This window comes from Syngnathus typhle, linkage group LG7, assembly GCF_033458585.1.
Source record: "Syngnathus typhle isolate RoL2023-S1 ecotype Sweden linkage group LG7, RoL_Styp_1.0, whole genome shotgun sequence".
Taxonomy (NCBI): domain Eukaryota; kingdom Metazoa; phylum Chordata; class Actinopteri; order Syngnathiformes; family Syngnathidae; genus Syngnathus; species Syngnathus typhle.
Window position 1 is genome coordinate 11,417,987 of NC_083744.1, and position 19,598 is coordinate 11,437,584.

Sequence of the window (19,598 nt, forward strand, 5' to 3'; positions counted from 1 at the left end):
TTCCTTTCTGTATACTTTGAAAAGGCTTTTAAGAAACGCAACACTTTTCTGTTGAAGAAACCGTCATTACCCACACTGAAACGTGGATGTAGGCAATCTGAAGATTGACATCTTCTTGCTTTTCATTTCTACTTAGTGCCGTTTTGCCTGAATGACTTAGCTCCACTGTTGCTCCACTGATCAATTCTTACGCCTAGATGAGCTTGCATTTACAAATGTCCACGTGCTTCTTACAGTTGCTACAGTCACGATCGCATCAATGTACTGTACTGTACATGTGCAAATAGCAAGAGATATATTGCCAGACTTTCAGGAGCCTCAGGTTGAACCAGCAGTGCACAGGGCAGCTTTAATTATTTTGTTACCTAGTCAATACACTCAAAAGTGATTTTTCACAAATATTTACAATTGTTTAAGTGAAAACAAATTACAATATTACAGTGTTGTCGAACGTTTCAATATTTTGCAAAGTATCGCTAGTCTTGATTTTTTTAAATTTATTCCTTTACATCTTTTCATTTCTGATTTTAATAATTTTATTTGATTTATACTATAGGGCATTCGCAAAGTTTTTAAAATGTTTTTTTTTTTCTTAAGTATTTGTCTTTTCTTTTTTTTAATAATTGCCACAGTATCGAAAATGGTATCGCATATAGAGTGGCAATTCTGACTGTATTTTTATTTTTTATGTAGTGCTGCTACAAGAAAAAAAATCCCAGCTTTTTAGTGAGTGAAAATGGACCAACAAATCTCTGAATTGAGAGTGATGGCAACAATGGCACATTGACCTCACACGATCTGTTGATAGCGTCAATTTTCTCAGTTCAATCTCTCTCTCACACTCTTGCACATAGATATTTATGTTAACTTACATTAACATGTGTGTACATGTGTGACAATGACAAAAAAGATCTATTCTATCTATTCTATTCTAACATTAATTTGTCAATAGATTTTTGCCTACAGAGCAAAAATTGACCTCTGCTTTGTGCAGTCTCTTTTCTTATGCCGCCAACTCCGCCCTTTTGTCCACATTCTATAATTTTCTGCCCGTCCATGTGTGTTGTACGATAAATGAAAGTCTCAAAATAAACGTTTTGTGTGCTTGTATACGAGAGTGAAAGGGACAGGAGAGCACGTGCCAGGCAGGCTGAGCTATTAGCAGGCCACTTGAGATGGGTTATGTAATCCGGCTGCTGCAGGACCTGTTGAGCCTATAGCTTCTGTCCTTTTACACACAAACACCACCATACACATGCACACACACACGAGCGCATACACACACACAGTCAAGTTATACACTCACTGTCTACATTGAGTAATGATGCTTTTCAACCCAGTGTCCCACCAAACCCATTGCACTCATATCAATAAATGTATGCACCGAAGTCTTACTCACTTGTAATGAGTCAATGGTGAGTCAGTTTCAAAACGTTTGGTGAGTACAACATTGATTCCTCTCGTGTGATATTGCTGAATTGTTATTCAGTTGTTTTAATCGCTAAACAATACCAACTAACAGTAAATGGGGAAAATGGTTACGTAATGCACTTTCATGCAAAATACATTTCTAGCAGATTTTTCGATGGAATAATCAATAGAAAAATCCATTCTAAAAATATTCAGCGACAGTCCTAGTATAGAATGATCTGAACTGTGTCTTTACAAGTCACTTTGTAACCCACAGTTTCTAATCCTTCTGTTGCAACTGCACTGACAAATTCATGTAACTGACTTCCCATAGATGACCAGTTACTGAAAACTCATCACTTGTTTTAATTTTTTTTTTTTTTTTAAACAGCAGTTTGAAGCCCTGCCGACGCATATAGAACTTAATGTGTTTGTCTTGCAAATTGCTCATTATAATTTGACCATTCCGTTGCCCAATCACAAAATCAAAGTTAATCTCAAACGTGCCATTATGCTATAAGGCTTTATTTAAACCCATTAACTGACAATATCAACTTGAGCTGCCATTACCTCCTTTACGTTCTGGTCCGTGTGTCAGTGTTGCAAGTCGGTGCACTGACGCTAATAGAGCTGGACCGGGTTTAATTACTATTTAACTACACTCTATCCCTGAGGGCTAACTCAGCAGACTACCTTAGCAACGAAACCACGTCTCTTTCCAGTCAAGCAAAAGCAGAAGGAAATTATGCTTGGCATAGGCCAGAGACTCGGTCTCTATTTTGATTGTGACTGCAATAGAGGCATCTACAACTCGTACTGTACATGTCTTCACACTAATGAAGGCGGTGCAAAAAGCAAACACACTAGAAAAAAAAGTCCTGTATTAGTGAAATAGAGTGTATTTGAAGGCATTTGGAATGTTTTTTTTTTTTTTGGGGGGGAGTGTGCATGTAATACTGACCGCTATCATCTGGGCGACATAGCTTTCTGGGCCGGTGTATTCGGTGGGATCCTTCACTCTCACCAGAACCAAGAAGTAAAGGTAATGCCACATGTTGTGCTCAGACATGATGTGCTCTTCGAAGGACACCGTCTTGTTGTCAAATTTGTCTCTTTCCAATCCTGAAAGGTATTGTTTCATCATCTTGCAAGCATAGCCTCATCTCTTCCACCATCATTTGTACATCCATAAAACTGCTAGGTTAAAAATTCGTATCGACACAAGAAGTGGAATCAATTTGACTTTGGGTTGTTTTGTGCAAAAAAAACAACAACACAATTTGTTGGGTTATTTTCTCGCAAAAATGAAAACTGGTTTTGGTCTAAATTTTAATCCAAATTGGATTGTTTTCAACCCAGCATTTTTAAGGGTATAGGTTTTATGGACCACAGAGTTGTACACACCACAGATGAAACAAGTAGTTTTCAGGATCTCCTCCTTCCTTTGTTTCTCACTCCTTAAATCGGCAAAGGTGTCGATGATGACGCCAAAGATGAGGTTGAGAACGATGATGATTACAACAAAGAAGAACAGCAGGTCGTAAACCACGCGGGCCGCAAACAACGGTTCCTGGATAGGCCCGTGACCGGCAGAATAGAGAGAAAATGCAAATTAACCAATGAAACACAAATATCATCTACTATGTATACAGTACATTTCAGTCCACATCTGACCTCTTTGGAGGGTCTTCTCAAGATATCGCCAACGCCACCCCCATTACGTAGTCCTTGGTTCAACACGGTGATTATGCACATAAGCAGAGTGTCGCACACCCTCTCTGTTCCCTCATCCTCATCTGTAAACGCACAATAAGTCAAGTCAAGTCAAGTCAAGTTTATTTGTATAGCCCTAAATCACAAGCAGTCTCAAAGGGCTTCACATAGACAGAAATTGACAATTATTCTCAAAGCATCCCCTGATCTTAAGCTCCCAAAAGGGCAAGGAAAAACTTAAAAACCCCTAGCAGGGGGAAAATGAGAAACCTTGAGAAGGGACCACAGATGGAAGGATCCCCCTTTCAGGATCACCAGGTTGAAATGGATGCAGAGAGGGCACAAATGATACAACATGAAAATCAATTAAATAAAAAGTGGATGTCCATGTCACAGCAGAGGGCTGCCGAAAGGAGCCCTCAATTGTCCTGGCAGTGCTCTTCGAGGAGGTTGAGCTGCAGTTCCCCTATCCTGAATTGGCCACGAGAATCCAGATAGCCGCTGTCAGCATGGGTACCACCTAACCACCTCCCCGGCCGGGGAGGGGGGAGGGAGGGGGTGGAGAGGGAGAGAAAACAAACTCCAGCCGAATCGGCCACTACAGGTTAGTTAAAGGCCATGTCATAGAAATGTGTCTTTAAACGTGTCTTAAATGTTTCTACTGAGGTAGCAGTCCTAATATCCATTGGTAGGGCATTCCAAAGCTCTGGAGCCCGAATAGAAAATGCTCTAGAGCCTGCAGACATTTTCTTAGCCCTCGGTGTCGCTAAAAGGGTAGCGTTTTGCGAACGAAGGTTACGAGACGGAACATAAGGAACAACTAGGTCGACGAGATATGAAGGCGCTAAGCCATGCAGCGATTTATAGGTTAATAGAAGAACCTTGAAGTCACATCTTAAATGGACCGGAAGCCAATGTAAGTTGGCTAGTATTGGGGTAATGTGATCAAATTTTCTTGTCCGAGAGAGCAGCCTTGCAGCGGCATTTTGTACTAACTGTAGACTTTTGATGCGGGACTTAGGAAGACCCGAAAATAGTACATTACAGTAGTCCAGGCGCGACGTGACGAACGCATGTATAATAGTTTCCGCATCACCGGTCGAAAGGATCGGACGAATCTTTGCAATATTACGAAGGTGAAAAAACGCAATTCTGGTTATATTCTTAATGTGCTTTTGAAAGGAGAGAGTTTGGTCAAATATTACCCCGAGATTAGTTACAGTATCGCTTTGAGTGATAGTACGGTTATCTATAGTTATAGCGGTTTCCTTGAATAAGTGTTGATAACGAGCTGGACCAATTATCAACATCTCAGTTTTATCTGGGTTAAGACGAAGGAAGTTGAGAGACATCCATTGCTTGATCTCCGCAAGGCACTTCTCAAGATTACAACAATCCCGCGGATCTGTCATCGATAACGGCATATATAATTGGGTGTCATCCGCATAGCATTGAAAACTAATATTATATTTACGTATTATGTCCCCAAGCGGAATCATATAAATATTAAAAAGAATTGGTCCGAGAACCGATCCCTGTGGGACACCACATGTAACATTATAGAGCTCCGAGGACGCATTGCCATGGACCACTCGGTGCGTCCTGTTTGATAGATAGGAATGGAACCAGCCTAGTGCTGACCCTGAAATACCAACACAACTTTTAAGACGCCCTAATAAAATATCGAAGTCTACAGTGTCGAAGGCAGCACTAAGATCGAGTAGTAACAGTACATAAGTCATACAGGATCATTATGATTACATGCTATTCGTGTAAAATTTTCTATCTTGAACAAAGAGGATATACAAGGACAAAATAACTTTTTAATTGCTTGCACTGTATACAAATAGTTGGGGCTCTGGAGTGCCTCTGCACAGGGTACAAATTAAAGTGTTCTTACTCGTTGGGGTATTTTAATGTAAAAAACATTTCATTTAGACACTAAGGAAATATTGCTGAAAAAAATGATTGTACTCAGATCTTAGATGACTCATGATTCTAAAAAAACATCACAGCAATATGTAGCTAGCAACAGCGTGACTTAAGACCAAACGAACTCCTACAATCAAACAAATAGGAACTATACAAACGTGAAAATGTCATTTAACCTTTAAATGTTGGAGTGATGGTAACAATGAACACTGCAGATGGGAATGGATGGACTCACGTGTGTGTGGATTTAACACAGGCGAGGTGTCCTGATGAGTCATCTTTTTGCCACATCAGATTTCTTTGTGCGACTGTGTACGTGTGCGAAAGCGAGCGAGCTATTGTGTGTCTGTATTTTTGTGGATACACGGTCACTGAATTTAGGGTGGTTAATGGATACTGTTGTGCTGAAAAGCTACAGTTTTCAAATGTCCGTCAAACCACAAAATCTTTCACCCTTCATCATAAGATATGGAAAGCAATAAGAAAAGCAGAAAGGAAAACTTACCAGGAGCAGTTTTAATAGAACCAGAGCATTTGTCCTTCGGGCATGAATCTTCCAACGTTTGTTTACCAAATAAATGTCCATATCCTAAAAATGAGAGATGTGCCGTTGTCACTGAATGTTATGCGGAATGGCAGAGTCAACTTTGGCTTCTCTTTGTTGAGTTTATGTTCTTTCTGGGCTTGACAGTTTTTTTTTTCTCCAGAAGTCCAAAAGCATGTACATACTGTATGTTAGGCTCAAGAAATACTAAATATCCAGGGGTGTGAATGTGAGTGTTAACGTATGTATGTCTGTGCCAGCCCCTTGATTGACAGGTAATCTCTTCAGACTTCAGCCATCCTCTCACCCAGTAAACTGGGCTGGGCATGGAAAACAGATGCAAGGGAAAGAATTTTTAAAAATGAAATGGCTTCTAAAACCATCCTCCTTCTAATTAGTGCATATAATCAGCAAGACGCTGTATATGATTGTTATGTAAACAGCAGCTGCTGGGTGGGTGGATGTCAAAGTGCCGCTTGAAAAACCCCTGAACAAATCAATTGCACAGCAGTAAAGTTCTGAGCAACTTAGGACCTCTATTTAAGTGTAATCGTCTGAAGGAAAGGGAACGGCCCTAGCCCTGAGACTGCGGAGCCGTGGCGAGGTGAAGGGTCAAAGCCGTGGGTTGGCTGCGGTTTGGACAGCCTTCCGGGCAGGTTTGCTGGAGCCTTGCATCTCAGCTCCTTCCCGAACCAACAACCACAGAACCACGAAAGCCGCCGCTTACATAACCTGCCACTGCTGTGCTGTGTGCGTGCATGTCTGCACGCTGTTCAGCAGCACACAGGATGGCGCGGCCGCCAGGTTATGCAACAGGTGCACATGTGCCTGCTGGTTGTCTCTCCTGACCGTGCAATGCTCACAGCCACAGCTCATTAACACACCCACACTGTGCAGCGTTTTCAAAACATGTGTCTGCGAACAGACTGTTCATTCTCAAGCCTGATTGGGAATGATCGTGCCTTTTTGACTTAACGTTTAACTACACAGGGCATTTTATGGTAAAATGCGGTGCTATACATTAATTGACTTGACTTGTTTTTTCTTAATTGTGTGCCAATATTGTTACGTTCAACCTGACATCCTCAAATTGTTAAGAAAAAAAACCAATCAAGGGCTAATAACCACAGCAGCTCAAATGCAACAGAAAAACGGGGGAGTTTGCAGTGAAAAGGAAGTAAAAATGTCTAAAAATAATTCAAATGAAAACAAAAAGTAATTTAACAGGTCCCGAGGAAAAAATACAAGGATTATAACACACCACTCCACAAATAAGTCATGCTACCAAAATAATAGCTGCAGCTAAAAACACAGCCACGCAGTTGATTTTTACCAGAGTGACGACTAATAAAATTCTGACCTGATGCAGGGAGACGGTCCACCTCCATGCGGAAGTCATCTTTGAGGAAGAGGAAGCCGATAATGGAGAAGAAGTAGACAAGAAAAATGGCCAGAACTGCGGTCAGGATAATGGAACGTCCATTCCTCGTCACACTCTTTATGACATTAAGCAGCGTTTCCTCTCTGATTATCAAGTCAAAGAGCTGTGGGGGGAGGTTATCGTCAATCACCTACAACGTATTTATTCATCCAATATATCTTTCTCGTGTTTGGTAGGTCTTACCAGAAAGCTGTAAAAGAACTCATGCACAAAGAGACCCAGAACACAGATGAGTGCATAGCCCAGGTGGTAGATGAAAAGCATGTCCATGACGACAGCTTTGTAACCGCGGATGAACGTCCCCTGGTTTCCCACAAAACTCACTAAAAATATCAACTTGTTGAACAACTGTAAGAGTATATGAAGGAAAAAATAAAAGACACATTTAGAGGTTAGAACAATACGTGATTCACGTCTTCGGCCACTTACATTGATGGTACCAAGTAGTAACAAAGCAGGACCCAGGCCCATGGTATAAATTGCACGTAAAATGAGGACGACCAGGAAGAAAAGGATGCCCCACGGTTTGGGTAACACTGGAAGTAAAGCAATGGAAGCTGCCAATGCAGCCCACAGCATTACACAGTTGAAGACTGATAAGATCCCTGTGGAGAGAAAAAAATGGTGGAATAACAGGACATCAGTGTCTGCCTTTCGTCTACGAATTATTCAGTCCTAAACTTTGGAATCTCAATTACACTTCCAAACACTGTTTGAAAATGATGTTTTGTCTCACAAACACTTAATGGGATACGCTTTACCTCGGGCAGGAATTGAATTGAATTCAGTTGGGTCAAATTTTCAAATCAAGAAATGTAGCCGGGCTGTACGCATTATCGAATGGATAGTTTTCAATTTTACATTTTAATATCACTGTCACCTTCATCTCCATCATCTCCAAATGGGTAGAATACAGCCACACAGATGTTGAGCAGGCAGGCCAGGTAGAAGGAGATACTCCCCCAATGAGAGATATGGCGTGAGAACCAAAACAAACTCTTATTTTCTACAGAAAATAGGAGAGTCGACAGATTAATCGGTTTCATTCTTCAAATCATTTTCTAAAAATAAATAACAACCCCAGCCATGCAAAAACTCACTTCGGATTTTCTTCTGCCAACTCATCTCATTGTAGAGATCGTCAAACTGCTGAAAGAAGTCGTTAACCTTGCTGCCCTGGTCATCTCGTTCAGTGGTGGTGAACACGCGCATTTTTGACTCTTGGGTCAGGTACTCACAGATGTTGGGGACTGGAAAAACAATCTGCTCCATGGTGCGGTCATGCCGCACAATCTAGCAAATGCAGTTTCTTTAATGATTTGATTTGGTACATTTCAAGAAGATTATTATACAACACCAAATTCTGACCTCAATCTGAGCTGTGTGATTGGCATAGTATTGAAGGGCATCATCCTTTTCATCATTGTCAGGGTCTGAGCTTGTTCCAGTTACCAAACTTGACCCTGCCCTCAGACTCTGCTGCAGGATCTTACTGTGTCGAGCCAGCTGGGAAGGGGAAAGAAAAAAAAGTACAATTGGTTTCAAGTTGAGCAAAAATGAAAAGGAATTAAATATTAGTCAGTCATTAAATAAATGTACAACTGCACCATTTGTATGCATGATGCTGGTGTTAAAAGAGTCAAACCCATGCAACCCATGTCATAGTTGTTTTCTCAGTTACACTCTTTTTGCCTTCTCCATATAACCATGAGAACAAATCAAAAAAAAGAATGCTCAGAAAGACACTTAGTGACAAATGTCTATGCCGCTAATCCTGTTCAGGGTTGCAGGAGGCAGGAGCCGGTCAGAGCTGACTACAGGAATCGGGCAGACGACACCCTGGGCAATCGGAGAGCACATACCCACATTATGTACGATGTAAAAAGCTAAGAACTTAATTTATTAGATAATGTCAGTTTATTTGCCGTGATTTGATTCGCCCAGCTCCACTTTGCACACCATTAATGGTCTATCAGTTCAACTCATATCTAAAAGGCACAATGAGATTTAGTCTCTTCATGCTTCAGAATTCTAAATGATGCTTTTTACTTAGCTTTGCGCTTGCTTGTATTATGAAAGTGTTGAGCAAGGTTGTGGATGTGAGCATCTTATTTTATGAAACCATGACTGTGGAGATAATGATAAACAATGACTTCTCAGCCATGCTATTTTCCTTTTATGACGTGAAAATAATGGATTGACATTGACTGTAAAAATTAATCATATTCTTAAGACAGATTCTTATATATATATATATATATTGGTTCCGTTTGTTGTCTAGACTAAATATATTGGTGTCTTCCTCTAGATAGTAGGCTGAAAAAGTTTGAATGGCCACTATGGCAGATCACAAAGTAATAAATTCCAAAATAACGGCCGATCCGATCCAGCCCATCGGTTCTGTGTAAAGTCTACTGGTAACTAACCTGGTGGGCTAGTATGTAAATGTTATGCCCAACATCCAATGGCTTGATGTGGTATAGAGCACTGTCCTCATCCTCCTCACTTTCCAGAGCTTGGGCGAAAGCTTCTTTCATGGCATCCACCTAAGCCACAACAATTGGTCAGATTTTTAAATGGCATCCACGAATGAGCCATCTCCTTTATATGCACCACAGCACGCATATACAGGATGGACACTCACAAGCTCTGTAGGTCTCATCTTGAAGAGGATTTTTTCCGCGTTCTCGCTGTCGTGGCGGCTCTCCATGATAGCCAGCAGGAGCTTGGAAGCATTATTCTAGAAAACATAGTTAATTCACTGAAATACTCAGACTTAATCATTGTGCAATCATAATTTAGCAGACACATGCTTAAGCTTCACCTTGAGCTCCAGCACCAGGTCCAGGCGGTTCTTCCCCAAGGGATTGATTTGGTTGACAATCAGCGCAATAATGATGTCAATACCATTTGACTCGTGTCTGGCAATGCATGTCTGGAAATGAAAGAAGTACATGAATGAGCGTGGCTCTTATTAGAAAATAAAATGAAATGTGCAATTTGAAATGCTGAAAAGAAGACTGAGAAGGAGTACAACACATTACAAGTATGTACACGCTTTGTAACCTTCCAGACCTTAACAGCAATACGTAATCAGCTAATTTTAATGGTGCGTGACAACATCTCCATGTCTCAGTGGATTAAACCTAATGACAAGGATGGTGAGTTATCACTTTAGATGTATGCCCGAAGCAGTTCACAGCTCAAGATAAGCTTTGTATCTGGGGGTTGATATGTCATTTTATGATGCATGAACGTCTATTGTAAAAATTATTCTGATTAAACAATGTTTCTTTTGTTGGCATTTAATTTAATCAGCCACACAAATTGTCTGGTTTGGTTTTGCATTCTTTGTAATCATTGTTTACTGTCACGCCATGCACATGTTTTTTTTTTTTTAGAAATGATTCAGATGGTAGTCTACCTGGTTTTCATGGCAGGGGCCCTGGCAGTACTCTGTGATGGTTTCCAAGGTTTGACGAACCAGATCAACATTGCTCTCATTTATATAAAGGCCAAGTAGTCCGAGGCCTCCGGTGGTGCTCCCGCAAATACAGTCCAGGAACTGAAGTGTCTCACATACTAGATTGTAGTTGGTCTTGTTGTTCTGTGAGCGCAAAAAGTTCTACACACAGAGAAGATGGACAAAAGTCAAAGAATAGTGAAATCCACAACCGAAGCTTATTTGACAATAATAGCAAAACCAGTACCTGCAGATCAGAATTGTGGTTCTCACAGAGAAGTTGAAGGAAGCGCAAGATGGGTTTCATAATGGTGATGGCTTGGCTCATGCGAGTCTCCTCTAAGACCTCTTCAGCCCCTGTCAGTCCACTGTTGTGGCATAAGGCTTCAAGATCAGGATCCAGCTCTTTTCGGAAAGCACAAAAAGCCTTAGAGGTCACAGACGAAGCCTCTTTAAGTTGCCCTCGCATGTCCTCCCTCATATGAAGTCCTGAGTCTTTCCCTTGCAGCATAAATGAAAATGTAAAACAACATTTTTCAATGAAGGGCAGAAGGGTATTTTGGAACAACCAAGCCTTTACAAATTGCTTAATTGACGATTCACACTGCCTTAAAAAACACAGGTCATATCAACAGATTCATTTCTGTAGTGACCAAAAGAGCAAGAAGCTTTGAGTTGGGTGCTGCAACATGAAAGCACGCAGTCTTGACACAATGGACTTTTGATAGACCGTGGATGCTGGAAGTCACATGGTCTCTGACATGTGACAGCGCTGACTGAGAATAATATTCAACAAAGAGGTCAGCAAAGCAACATTTTGCTATCTCCGCCACTGTTGTAAATTCAACTTGAGGGCCACACATAAAATGGGTCGCTTTGAGACCTGGAGGTGTTTTTTAAGGAGCCTGAAGCTTTTCGACTTTTGCAGCCCACATGTGATCCTGTCTTCAACTACACTGCTTATGACATAACAAGTGGGGTTTTCAATATTTCATTGCTCGTCTGTACCTTTTCTGAATCCGACACCACCAAAGTCAGCGTCATCGTCCCTTTTTCTGGAGTTGAGTTCAAACATGTTGACGGACACAGTGGCACGGATCTCCTGCTGAGCCAAACGCATGCGGTCGTAGAAAACCTTGAAGAACCTCTCCGACTTCTTCTGCTTGTAAAGTTGACTGTAGAAGGAGTCCTAGGAAAGGCAGACAAAGTTTCATTTCAACTGTTGGTCACACTTGCAAAGAAAATGGATGTGTTATGAAGTCTATGACAATCACCTGTATCTGTGTATTTCCACCTTGCAGAAGGGCATTGCCCAACAAGACACTCTCCTCAAACACTTGATCATTCTTAGTGTTGACAATGAGGTCAATCACCAGCTCAGTCGCTCCAACAATGTCGAGCTGACACTGGATTTCCATGATACTATTGCATGGCTTGTCAAAGTCGGCTGTGAGAGAACCTCCTGTCGAGAACAAACATGCATTACGGCCATGTCAATAGAAATAGTTCACAGCAGTTGGACACGTGTGATATTATAAGTTGCACATTCTAATTGACAGTCTATTACATTTGTGAGGTGCCAGTTTATACAAGGTACCTGCAAATGTTGGCTTGGGAAAACAAGGAGGTGAGCTGTTTCCAATCCCAATCTCGGTCTTAGAAGCGCATCTTTGATTTCCAAAGTAGCGAGTGAGGAGAAGCTCTCTCAACTCCTTTCCCTAAATTGAAAGAAAATATGCTCTTAAATCCATAAAATCATTATTTCAAATGTAAGATGAATGTATTTTCATTAAGATGTGTTTAAATTATGACCGGTTGCATAAGTTATACTGGATAGCAAGGATAGCATAACGCATTTCAAGTGCATACAGAGACAAATGAGGCAATGTCACGCCTCACCAACGCTGTTGGTTAGGTGCAGTCCAGCAGAAGATGTGGACGTGGCCATGCAGCTGACGCTCTCTGTGTCAGTAAACATCTCATCTGCAGTCAGTGGAGACACTTGTCTGCCTGCACTGTCTGGCTGAGTGTTCACAAAAACACCAGCACTCCCTTCTTGACAACTAAAGTTGAGGATCCACTGAGCCCTCCTCATTTCCATGCAGCATTGCACAGACACAGTCTGTGTGCGACTACATGACAGACATTACAAACCCGTCCCAAAGTAGACTTTCTCACATTGCAGCGAGAATAATGTTGGACTTAACGCTTCCTCTTTTTACCAGGATGTGTTAGTTTTGTATAAATTGGAAATGAAAACTCTCCAGGGTTTTTGCTTGTTTTCTCTCCTCAGGGTGCTGCAGTCTGCTGGCTCGCTCTGCAGAGAGAGAGCGAGAGAGACGGGAGGCAGGATGGCGGCAGATGAGAGTCAGCCCAGTCTGACTCATCTTGCTGCTGCATTGACGAGAAACCCTCCAGTCAGACGTGTAGTAGGCATGAGAGGAGTGACAGAAATAGAGGTAGACTAACTCACGAGAATATGTAAGGTTGCCCAGGAAACAAAACGAGTACGGCGCAGACTTTTAAAATGTGCACCGGCACGCCACACTGCGGCTGTGGTGTCCAGAGCTGACGATCCCCACCTTCGGCTTTCACACACACACACACACACACACAGACACACACCTTCCCCCTCCCACACTTCTTCCACCTTCCCCTTGCCTCACATTTCTGCTGTCTGCATTTTTTACCACAACAAAGAAGCATGAAAAGAAAAAGTCAAAAAGGTTGCCCTTTGCTAGACTATGCTGAGACAAGGTCAATTGTCTGCAAAACTGAGGCCATAGGAAGCACAGTGCCAAATAAATGGGGTCTGAATCATGTGGAGAGTTACCGCAGTGCCAGTCTGATAACAATATAGAACCCCAGGAAATAACAGGGGGAAAAAAAGTGTTGATTCCACAGCGAACCATCTTGATTTTGCGGGGATCAAATCTTATTTTTTTGTTGGCATTTAAAACAACCTAAAATGAGCAATTACAAAACAAATTCAAGTACCAATGAATAAACAACAATGATAACAACAATAACAATAATCACATTTCATTTCCATAACTTATAAAGTGCAAAAAAAAAAAAATCACCAAACTAAGATTTTTAAGCACAAGTGATATTAATCAAAGATTTAAAGTGTTGACTTGGATAAACATACTTCATAAAGTATGATCAATGTAATCCAACCACACAGTCCCTTCATTTATTTGGTGTGGCAAAAGTCCTATCGGGCCTTTTTGGCCAGTGGTACTCGAGGGGAAGCTGCTGAACCGTCTGGCCAGGCAGAATGCGGGCAAAACTAATTAAATAAATATATTTTGAAAACTACGGTAAATCCACAGGTGTTGCACCACACTATTTTCCCAAATTTTGATCTCTTGACCTGGGAAAGGTTGTTTCCTTTATGAAATGATATCTTTCGTTTTATTTTTTTTAAACGGCAAAGACACTGTTCTGTGGTTCTCAGATTGTTTGCATATTTAACTAATAAAATAGAGTCTTCACGGCCAAAATCTCTATCTGAATCTGGGCATCAATGCAATTTATTTGACTATATCAGTGATAAACAATGTAAAAGAACAACAACTTCCAACTTTAAAAACAAGTGGTTTCAAACATCAGGTTCTGTTTCAGAACCAGCCGTAAATAAGAGGATCTAAACAATCTTTTGTTATGAAATCAAAACATACAGTTTGTGTAGATTAAATTAATTTGCTCACAGAGCATAGCAACATTCCTGTGGACAGTACAGAGTTCACACGAAGAGAACAAAGCGTCAATGTGTTGCTTCCTGGAATATGTCAAATGGACAGGCATAATTGCGGAGCTGTGCTCTGGCCACATAACATATGACTATAATATTGAGCAGCAAACGGGTTTACTTAATGTAGTAAAATTCCAAACATTATATTCGAAAGTCAGTGGGTAACTGACTTTTTAATGGCTGAAGAACCATGAGTGATTTCAAAATTATTCCATGCGAGTTGCTCGTATAAATAATGCAGTAGATGCCTTGTTTTCTGTAAGCTGCGTTTTCTTCAAAAGAAGTTTAAGCAGGACATAAATTTAAGACTGTAATTGATCATTTTGATGACGTTAGCAGGGGTAATGTTAATCATCGGCTGTGTTTTTGACACGATTTCATTAGTAATGCTGTTACGCTCTAATTGAATCAACTCAAATCTGAATGCCTATATCTAGGGATCTCATGAAAAGCTACGCACTCATCACATGCCTCCAGTTACAATGTTTTCGAGATGCACTGTGTCATGGCAGAGAAAATGCTTTTATTCAGCTAACAGGCGCAACAGCAAAACAAATTAGGCCCACATGTGAGAGCAATTGGCAAGACTGCTTCAAGGGAGTTTGCAGCATAAACAAGTGTTCAAAACTATTAGCTGGAGGACAGCATGTGATTCCTTAACCATATTAAAAATAGAAGGACTGACATGTAAAAAAAAGTCCAAGGACGACATGTTTGTTGTTTTTGTTTGACATTAATTCATCTTCAGAGATCATTTTACTATTTTGATATAGAGCAGAGTGTAGAGATAAAACATTTCCCCTCAAGCTGGGATGTCATGGGTGAGATATTGCAGTGGGACTCAAAGGCTGGAATGATGCCACACAAATTATGTAAGAGGACAAATTGGATGATGTCACTCAACATGCGCTAAATGCAGAAAGAAAAATGCTGGAACAGAGAAACAAGGGGTTCGTGCATATTCACTAATACTGACGGATACTGTTGGCTTATTAGGACCACCTAGCAAAACCTTAGAAAAGAGAGCCATGCTATTGACACTATCTGAATGATCTCAACAAACATCACATGATTATAACGCATTCTCAAATTGCAAGGCTATGAAGTGCGTGGAGGTCATGGATGCCATTGTGTTTGCCAGCCATTTGCGATTCAACTCCGTGAGGTTTAGCCCATATTCTGAAAATTTGAACTCAAAAGCATGTCACAATTCAACAAACTCCTCCATTTACTATACGTTTAGGCTAAAAGCCATAACTATTTCTTTCCTGGATTTAAAGGCTTCAGTTTAAACAATGAAATCATTTATTTGCAGATTTTCCCAATCCCGAGAATGTATTTTTAGCTCATCTTAAACACAGCAAAATTGTTTGCTGTTCATTAATTTTCCAATGAATGTTAACTCATCCCATTACTTAAGTCAAACTCTTACATTCAAATTGGTTCTGGTCAAGCGTACACCTGAAATTGTTGAAGGCAACTATTACAGGCAAATTTATTACAAGCAGTGGAGTTCTGAGCCGGTTGAATCTGATGGTGGGATTAGTGAAGGAGTCTGAAGAGGAGAGATTTACAAAAGTCAAGACAAGAAGCAACAAGGCTGTGCGCCAGGATAGAGGCACTATTTGAGACATTGCAACAAAAGCTTTAATCTACTTGCACGTGTGCCCAATAAATCTGCTGATTTGTTTTTTAATTCTTGAACATTATTTGTTGTTGACAAACTTCTGCTTCACAACTGTCACAACTGGGGCAAGGGGAAACTAAAGCGTGATCAACTAAAATGGATAAACTGTTAACTGGAGAATGCAGATTTTGTGCCATCAAGGAGGACTTTCATTTTGTCATTGTTTAATTATATCAAGTTAATGGTGAACCAGGTGTTAATGTCTAATAAACAGAGGGTTAATGAGGACAGAGGAAGTGAAATATTGGAGTTGCAGAAAGGGTAGAGCTGGGCATCAAAGCAAAGAAAAATATATAGAAAAAGAGGGAGGAAGGTAGATAATGAAAAGGAGGGGGCCCCAGTACAGAGCCCTGGGGCACATTTTCACTGGGTAGAGAGTCAGATCATTTTATTACAAAAAAATCTCGCATCGAGTTTTACACACTTTCAAATTGCTACTGTATCACTGTTTCCTTGGTGGTGTCAGAGTTGAAAATGAAGTATGGAAGCTTTTTTTGTTACAAAAAGGCAATAAGGGACACTTTGAATGGACATGCAGTAAATGACTGTTTGTATTTTTTGTTTTATATTTATGTTAAATATGTGAGTCTTATAAAGCGGTGCATCTTATTTGTGGGGAAAAAAAGGTTTTTAAGTTGTTTTTTTACATCTCGTCATGAGTGTGCTGAGTAGAACGCATTTTGCACATGCACGCACACACACATGCGCGCACACACACACACACGTGCACACACACACACATATGCCCATGCGCACGCACACACATACACCGACTTCCTGTCCCCAGTCACGGCCAGAGCAGACAAACAACACGTGCTGATTTCTTGTCACTGTGGAAACTAGAACTTAATATACAAACACCTAACTGATGAATCAAGGGCCCCCTTTTTCCTGCCATTATCACGTTCACTATTATCATTGTTGGCCTAAAATTAAATTACTTATTAAGGGTCACAAAGTTTAAATTAAGTGACTTCAACTTTCTGACTGGCCACAACAAACTTCCAGAATTCAAATAAAGGTCATTTGAGCATTTGAGGCGAACTCATGGATGAGTTGACATACAGGAACAGCCAGCATGGCACTGCATGCTTTGGAATGTGCGTGCGTCTAAGAGAGTCTTACCATACACATGGGTGCATGCGATGCGCTTAGCATTGAGAGGGTGGTAATCTGTAAATCTGCTTTGCCTTGGGAAGGTTGTGATAAACTTGGCAAGCAAGGAGAAAAAGGGACAGACAGTGTGACTGACTGGCAGAGGCTAGGTGTGAAAGAAAAAAGAAAGGTGAGGAGGGAGGGAGAGTGGCAAAATTAAATGCCATCTTGATTGATGCATACATACTTTAAAGAATAACTATTAAATAATCTTCCTTTAGATAGCAGAAGGTACAGTACAGTCATGCTATAAGTGTGAACAGTTGAAGCTTCATAAACCCACATTCCACATTAAATATTGGAAATTTGTGAGCGTACTGAAAGGAGATCATCCTTTTTTCAGTATTCCTTGTTTTTCTGTGACAGTTTACATTGGTGGTGTGCCATCATTTAAAAAAAATCAAAATTCAATACAGTAAATAAAGGTCAGAAATGGTTTTATTTAACGACACGCTAACCTCATACATGCTAAATTGAAGATGCAACTAGATTGCATAGGCCCACAAGCAATCCATGCACGAGTTTGTTTGGAACCAGTCAGCGCCAAGTCCAACGACTGTGTTCACAGATCAAACCTCAACTAACATGTCACACTATGAAGGACAACAGGAAAACATGTTTGGTGAAAATGAACCAAAGGCTGACAGGGCGTAATTAACTGTTGCGCGACAAAGTATGAGGCGATCGATATTTCATTAAATTCCTCATACCTTTATAAACGTACAATGGCTTATCATATTTCACTAAATAATGAAGTACTGTTAAGATATTTTCATTACAATTTCTCCCTCCCATGCACCCACAACCATTCTCCCCACTTCTATTTAAGCCACAAACAGTAACTATTTGAAAAGTACCCATTATCTCTCTTTGGTTACTCGATTGACCAATAAACGAGCGGCGCGAGAAGCTAAGCCAGGTGTACATCCAGAACGTGATGGACGCAGACAAAGACAGAAGGAAGAGAATGTCAGCGAGAAGGAGGAAGAGAGCGAGACGAAGGAGGGAGGGAGGGGTGGCAATGAGTGAGAACGTGATGGTCCACGTGACGTTGGCTCAGCTACTGCAGGCTATTACATAAGTACAACCCCTGCCCTCTCGCCTCATGGACTGAGCAGACGCCGCTTCTCTCCAATCCCTCACGCTGCAGCCGTCGCACACTCCCCCCCCCCTCTTTCGCTCACATGGATCCTCACATGGATCCTCACATGGCTGCCTCCCTTTCTTCCTCCTCACCATCTCTCTCTCCCCCCACCAACTCATTGCACCCCTGGGCAGCCACCAGCCTCTAATGCTAATGCTGTCACTCCGTCTCCCTCTCTCCCTCTCCTTGTCTGTTTTTGTCTGTCGCTCATTATTTCCATCAACTTCTTTCGCCTCCCCCTCTGTGCCTCCCCCCCCCCCCCCCTCTCTCTGTGCAGTTAGGCTGCAGCTCCACGCTCAGGGCTACAAGGATATGACAGAGGCCACTGACACACACATCTACACAAGGCAATATGTATCCTACCTCTGCGCACTGTCTGGCTTTTTAATGCAGAGAATGCTGTATAGAGAAGAGACACGTTTTCCACTATCTGATCTTTTAGTACAAGTCAATTAAGGTTTACGAATACCACAAGAAGAAATATCTAATTAAGTGTCCACAAGACACCAGCACGAACATGTCCCTTCATTTCCTCACAGGTTGTTAAGATTTATTCAGGAAATAACCAGCATTTTGCTACCATTTTGTACGTCTACACGAATGAGAAACATTGTTATTCATTGCGGATGTCATATTTTGTTCATCAGTGATTTAATCAGGAGGTGGCACGGTGTTGCAGTGGTTAGCAGGTATGCCTTACATTGCAGAAATTCTGGTTTCACTTCCAGGCTGCGTCCTTGCTGTGTGGAATTTGCATGTTCTCCTCTGTGCCTGCGTGGGTTTCCTTCGGGTATAGTCTGATTTACTCCCACGTTCCAAAAACATGCATGGTAGCATTCTAAATTGTTCTTAGTTGTGATCGTGTCAACGCTTGTTTGTCTTTGTGTGCCCTCTGATTGGCTGGCGACCAGTTCAGGCTGTACCTCGCCCGCTGCCAAAAGACTGCTGGAATAGTCTCCAGCACACCCATAGCCCTCGTGAGGAGAAAACGCTTCAGATCGTGGATTATTTAGTTAAGTTCCAATGGGGTTCCTATAACAGTACAATACTTCGAGGTGATTTGGCAATGCAGCGACTTGTACCAAACTTTCTTTTTGACCAATCCCAAAATGGATTATATCGTCACCAGCATTTTTACCAGCTAAAAATAAACAAGCTGTTGTTCTTTCAAAAAGGAAACTATCTAATTTTGCAAGAAAAAAATTAAATGCAAAATCATTGCATTTGTCCACCGGTGTCGCCATGTTTAGTTCGTTTCTACCGGCCTCTGCGCTTCTCGTTTTCGTCGCAGATCCAAAAACACGCTTGCGTTGTGATTGGTCTGTACCATCAGTGGTTTGGCTCGGAGAAAC

At 41.2% G+C, this 19,598-nt stretch overlaps 1 protein-coding gene across 3 annotated transcripts in view; it reads right to left on the reverse strand.

Annotated features, from left to right (window-relative positions):
• itpr2 (inositol 1,4,5-trisphosphate receptor, type 2) overlaps positions 1–19,598 on the reverse strand; it is a 46,403-nt gene that overhangs the window by 3,491 nt on the left and 23,314 nt on the right. For 2 of the 3 annotated variants that reach the window (XM_061282762.1, XM_061282761.1), the window contains exons 38-55: positions 12,101–12,221; positions 11,778–11,965; positions 11,512–11,692; positions 10,751–11,004; positions 10,465–10,665; positions 9,865–9,975; positions 9,685–9,780; positions 9,467–9,586; positions 8,409–8,546; positions 8,141–8,333; positions 7,921–8,046; positions 7,470–7,645; positions 7,224–7,388; positions 6,960–7,143; positions 5,561–5,644; positions 3,085–3,206; positions 2,815–2,980; positions 2,372–2,532 (exon numbers count right to left, since the gene is read on the reverse strand). In XM_061282762.1, coding sequence (XP_061138746.1) covers positions 2,372–2,532; positions 2,815–2,980; positions 3,085–3,206; positions 5,561–5,644; positions 6,960–7,143; positions 7,224–7,388; positions 7,470–7,645; positions 7,921–8,046; positions 8,141–8,333; positions 8,409–8,546; positions 9,467–9,586; positions 9,685–9,780; positions 9,865–9,975; positions 10,465–10,665; positions 10,751–11,004; positions 11,512–11,692; positions 11,778–11,965; positions 12,101–12,221 — 2,787 coding nt within the window. The remainder of the gene's footprint in view (positions 1–2,371; positions 2,533–2,814; positions 2,981–3,084; positions 3,207–5,560; positions 5,645–6,959; positions 7,144–7,223; positions 7,389–7,469; positions 7,646–7,920; positions 8,047–8,140; positions 8,334–8,408; positions 8,547–9,466; positions 9,587–9,684; positions 9,781–9,864; positions 9,976–10,464; positions 10,666–10,750; positions 11,005–11,511; positions 11,693–11,777; positions 11,966–12,100; positions 12,222–19,598) is intronic. The other variant, XM_061282763.1, reaches the window with a different exon arrangement.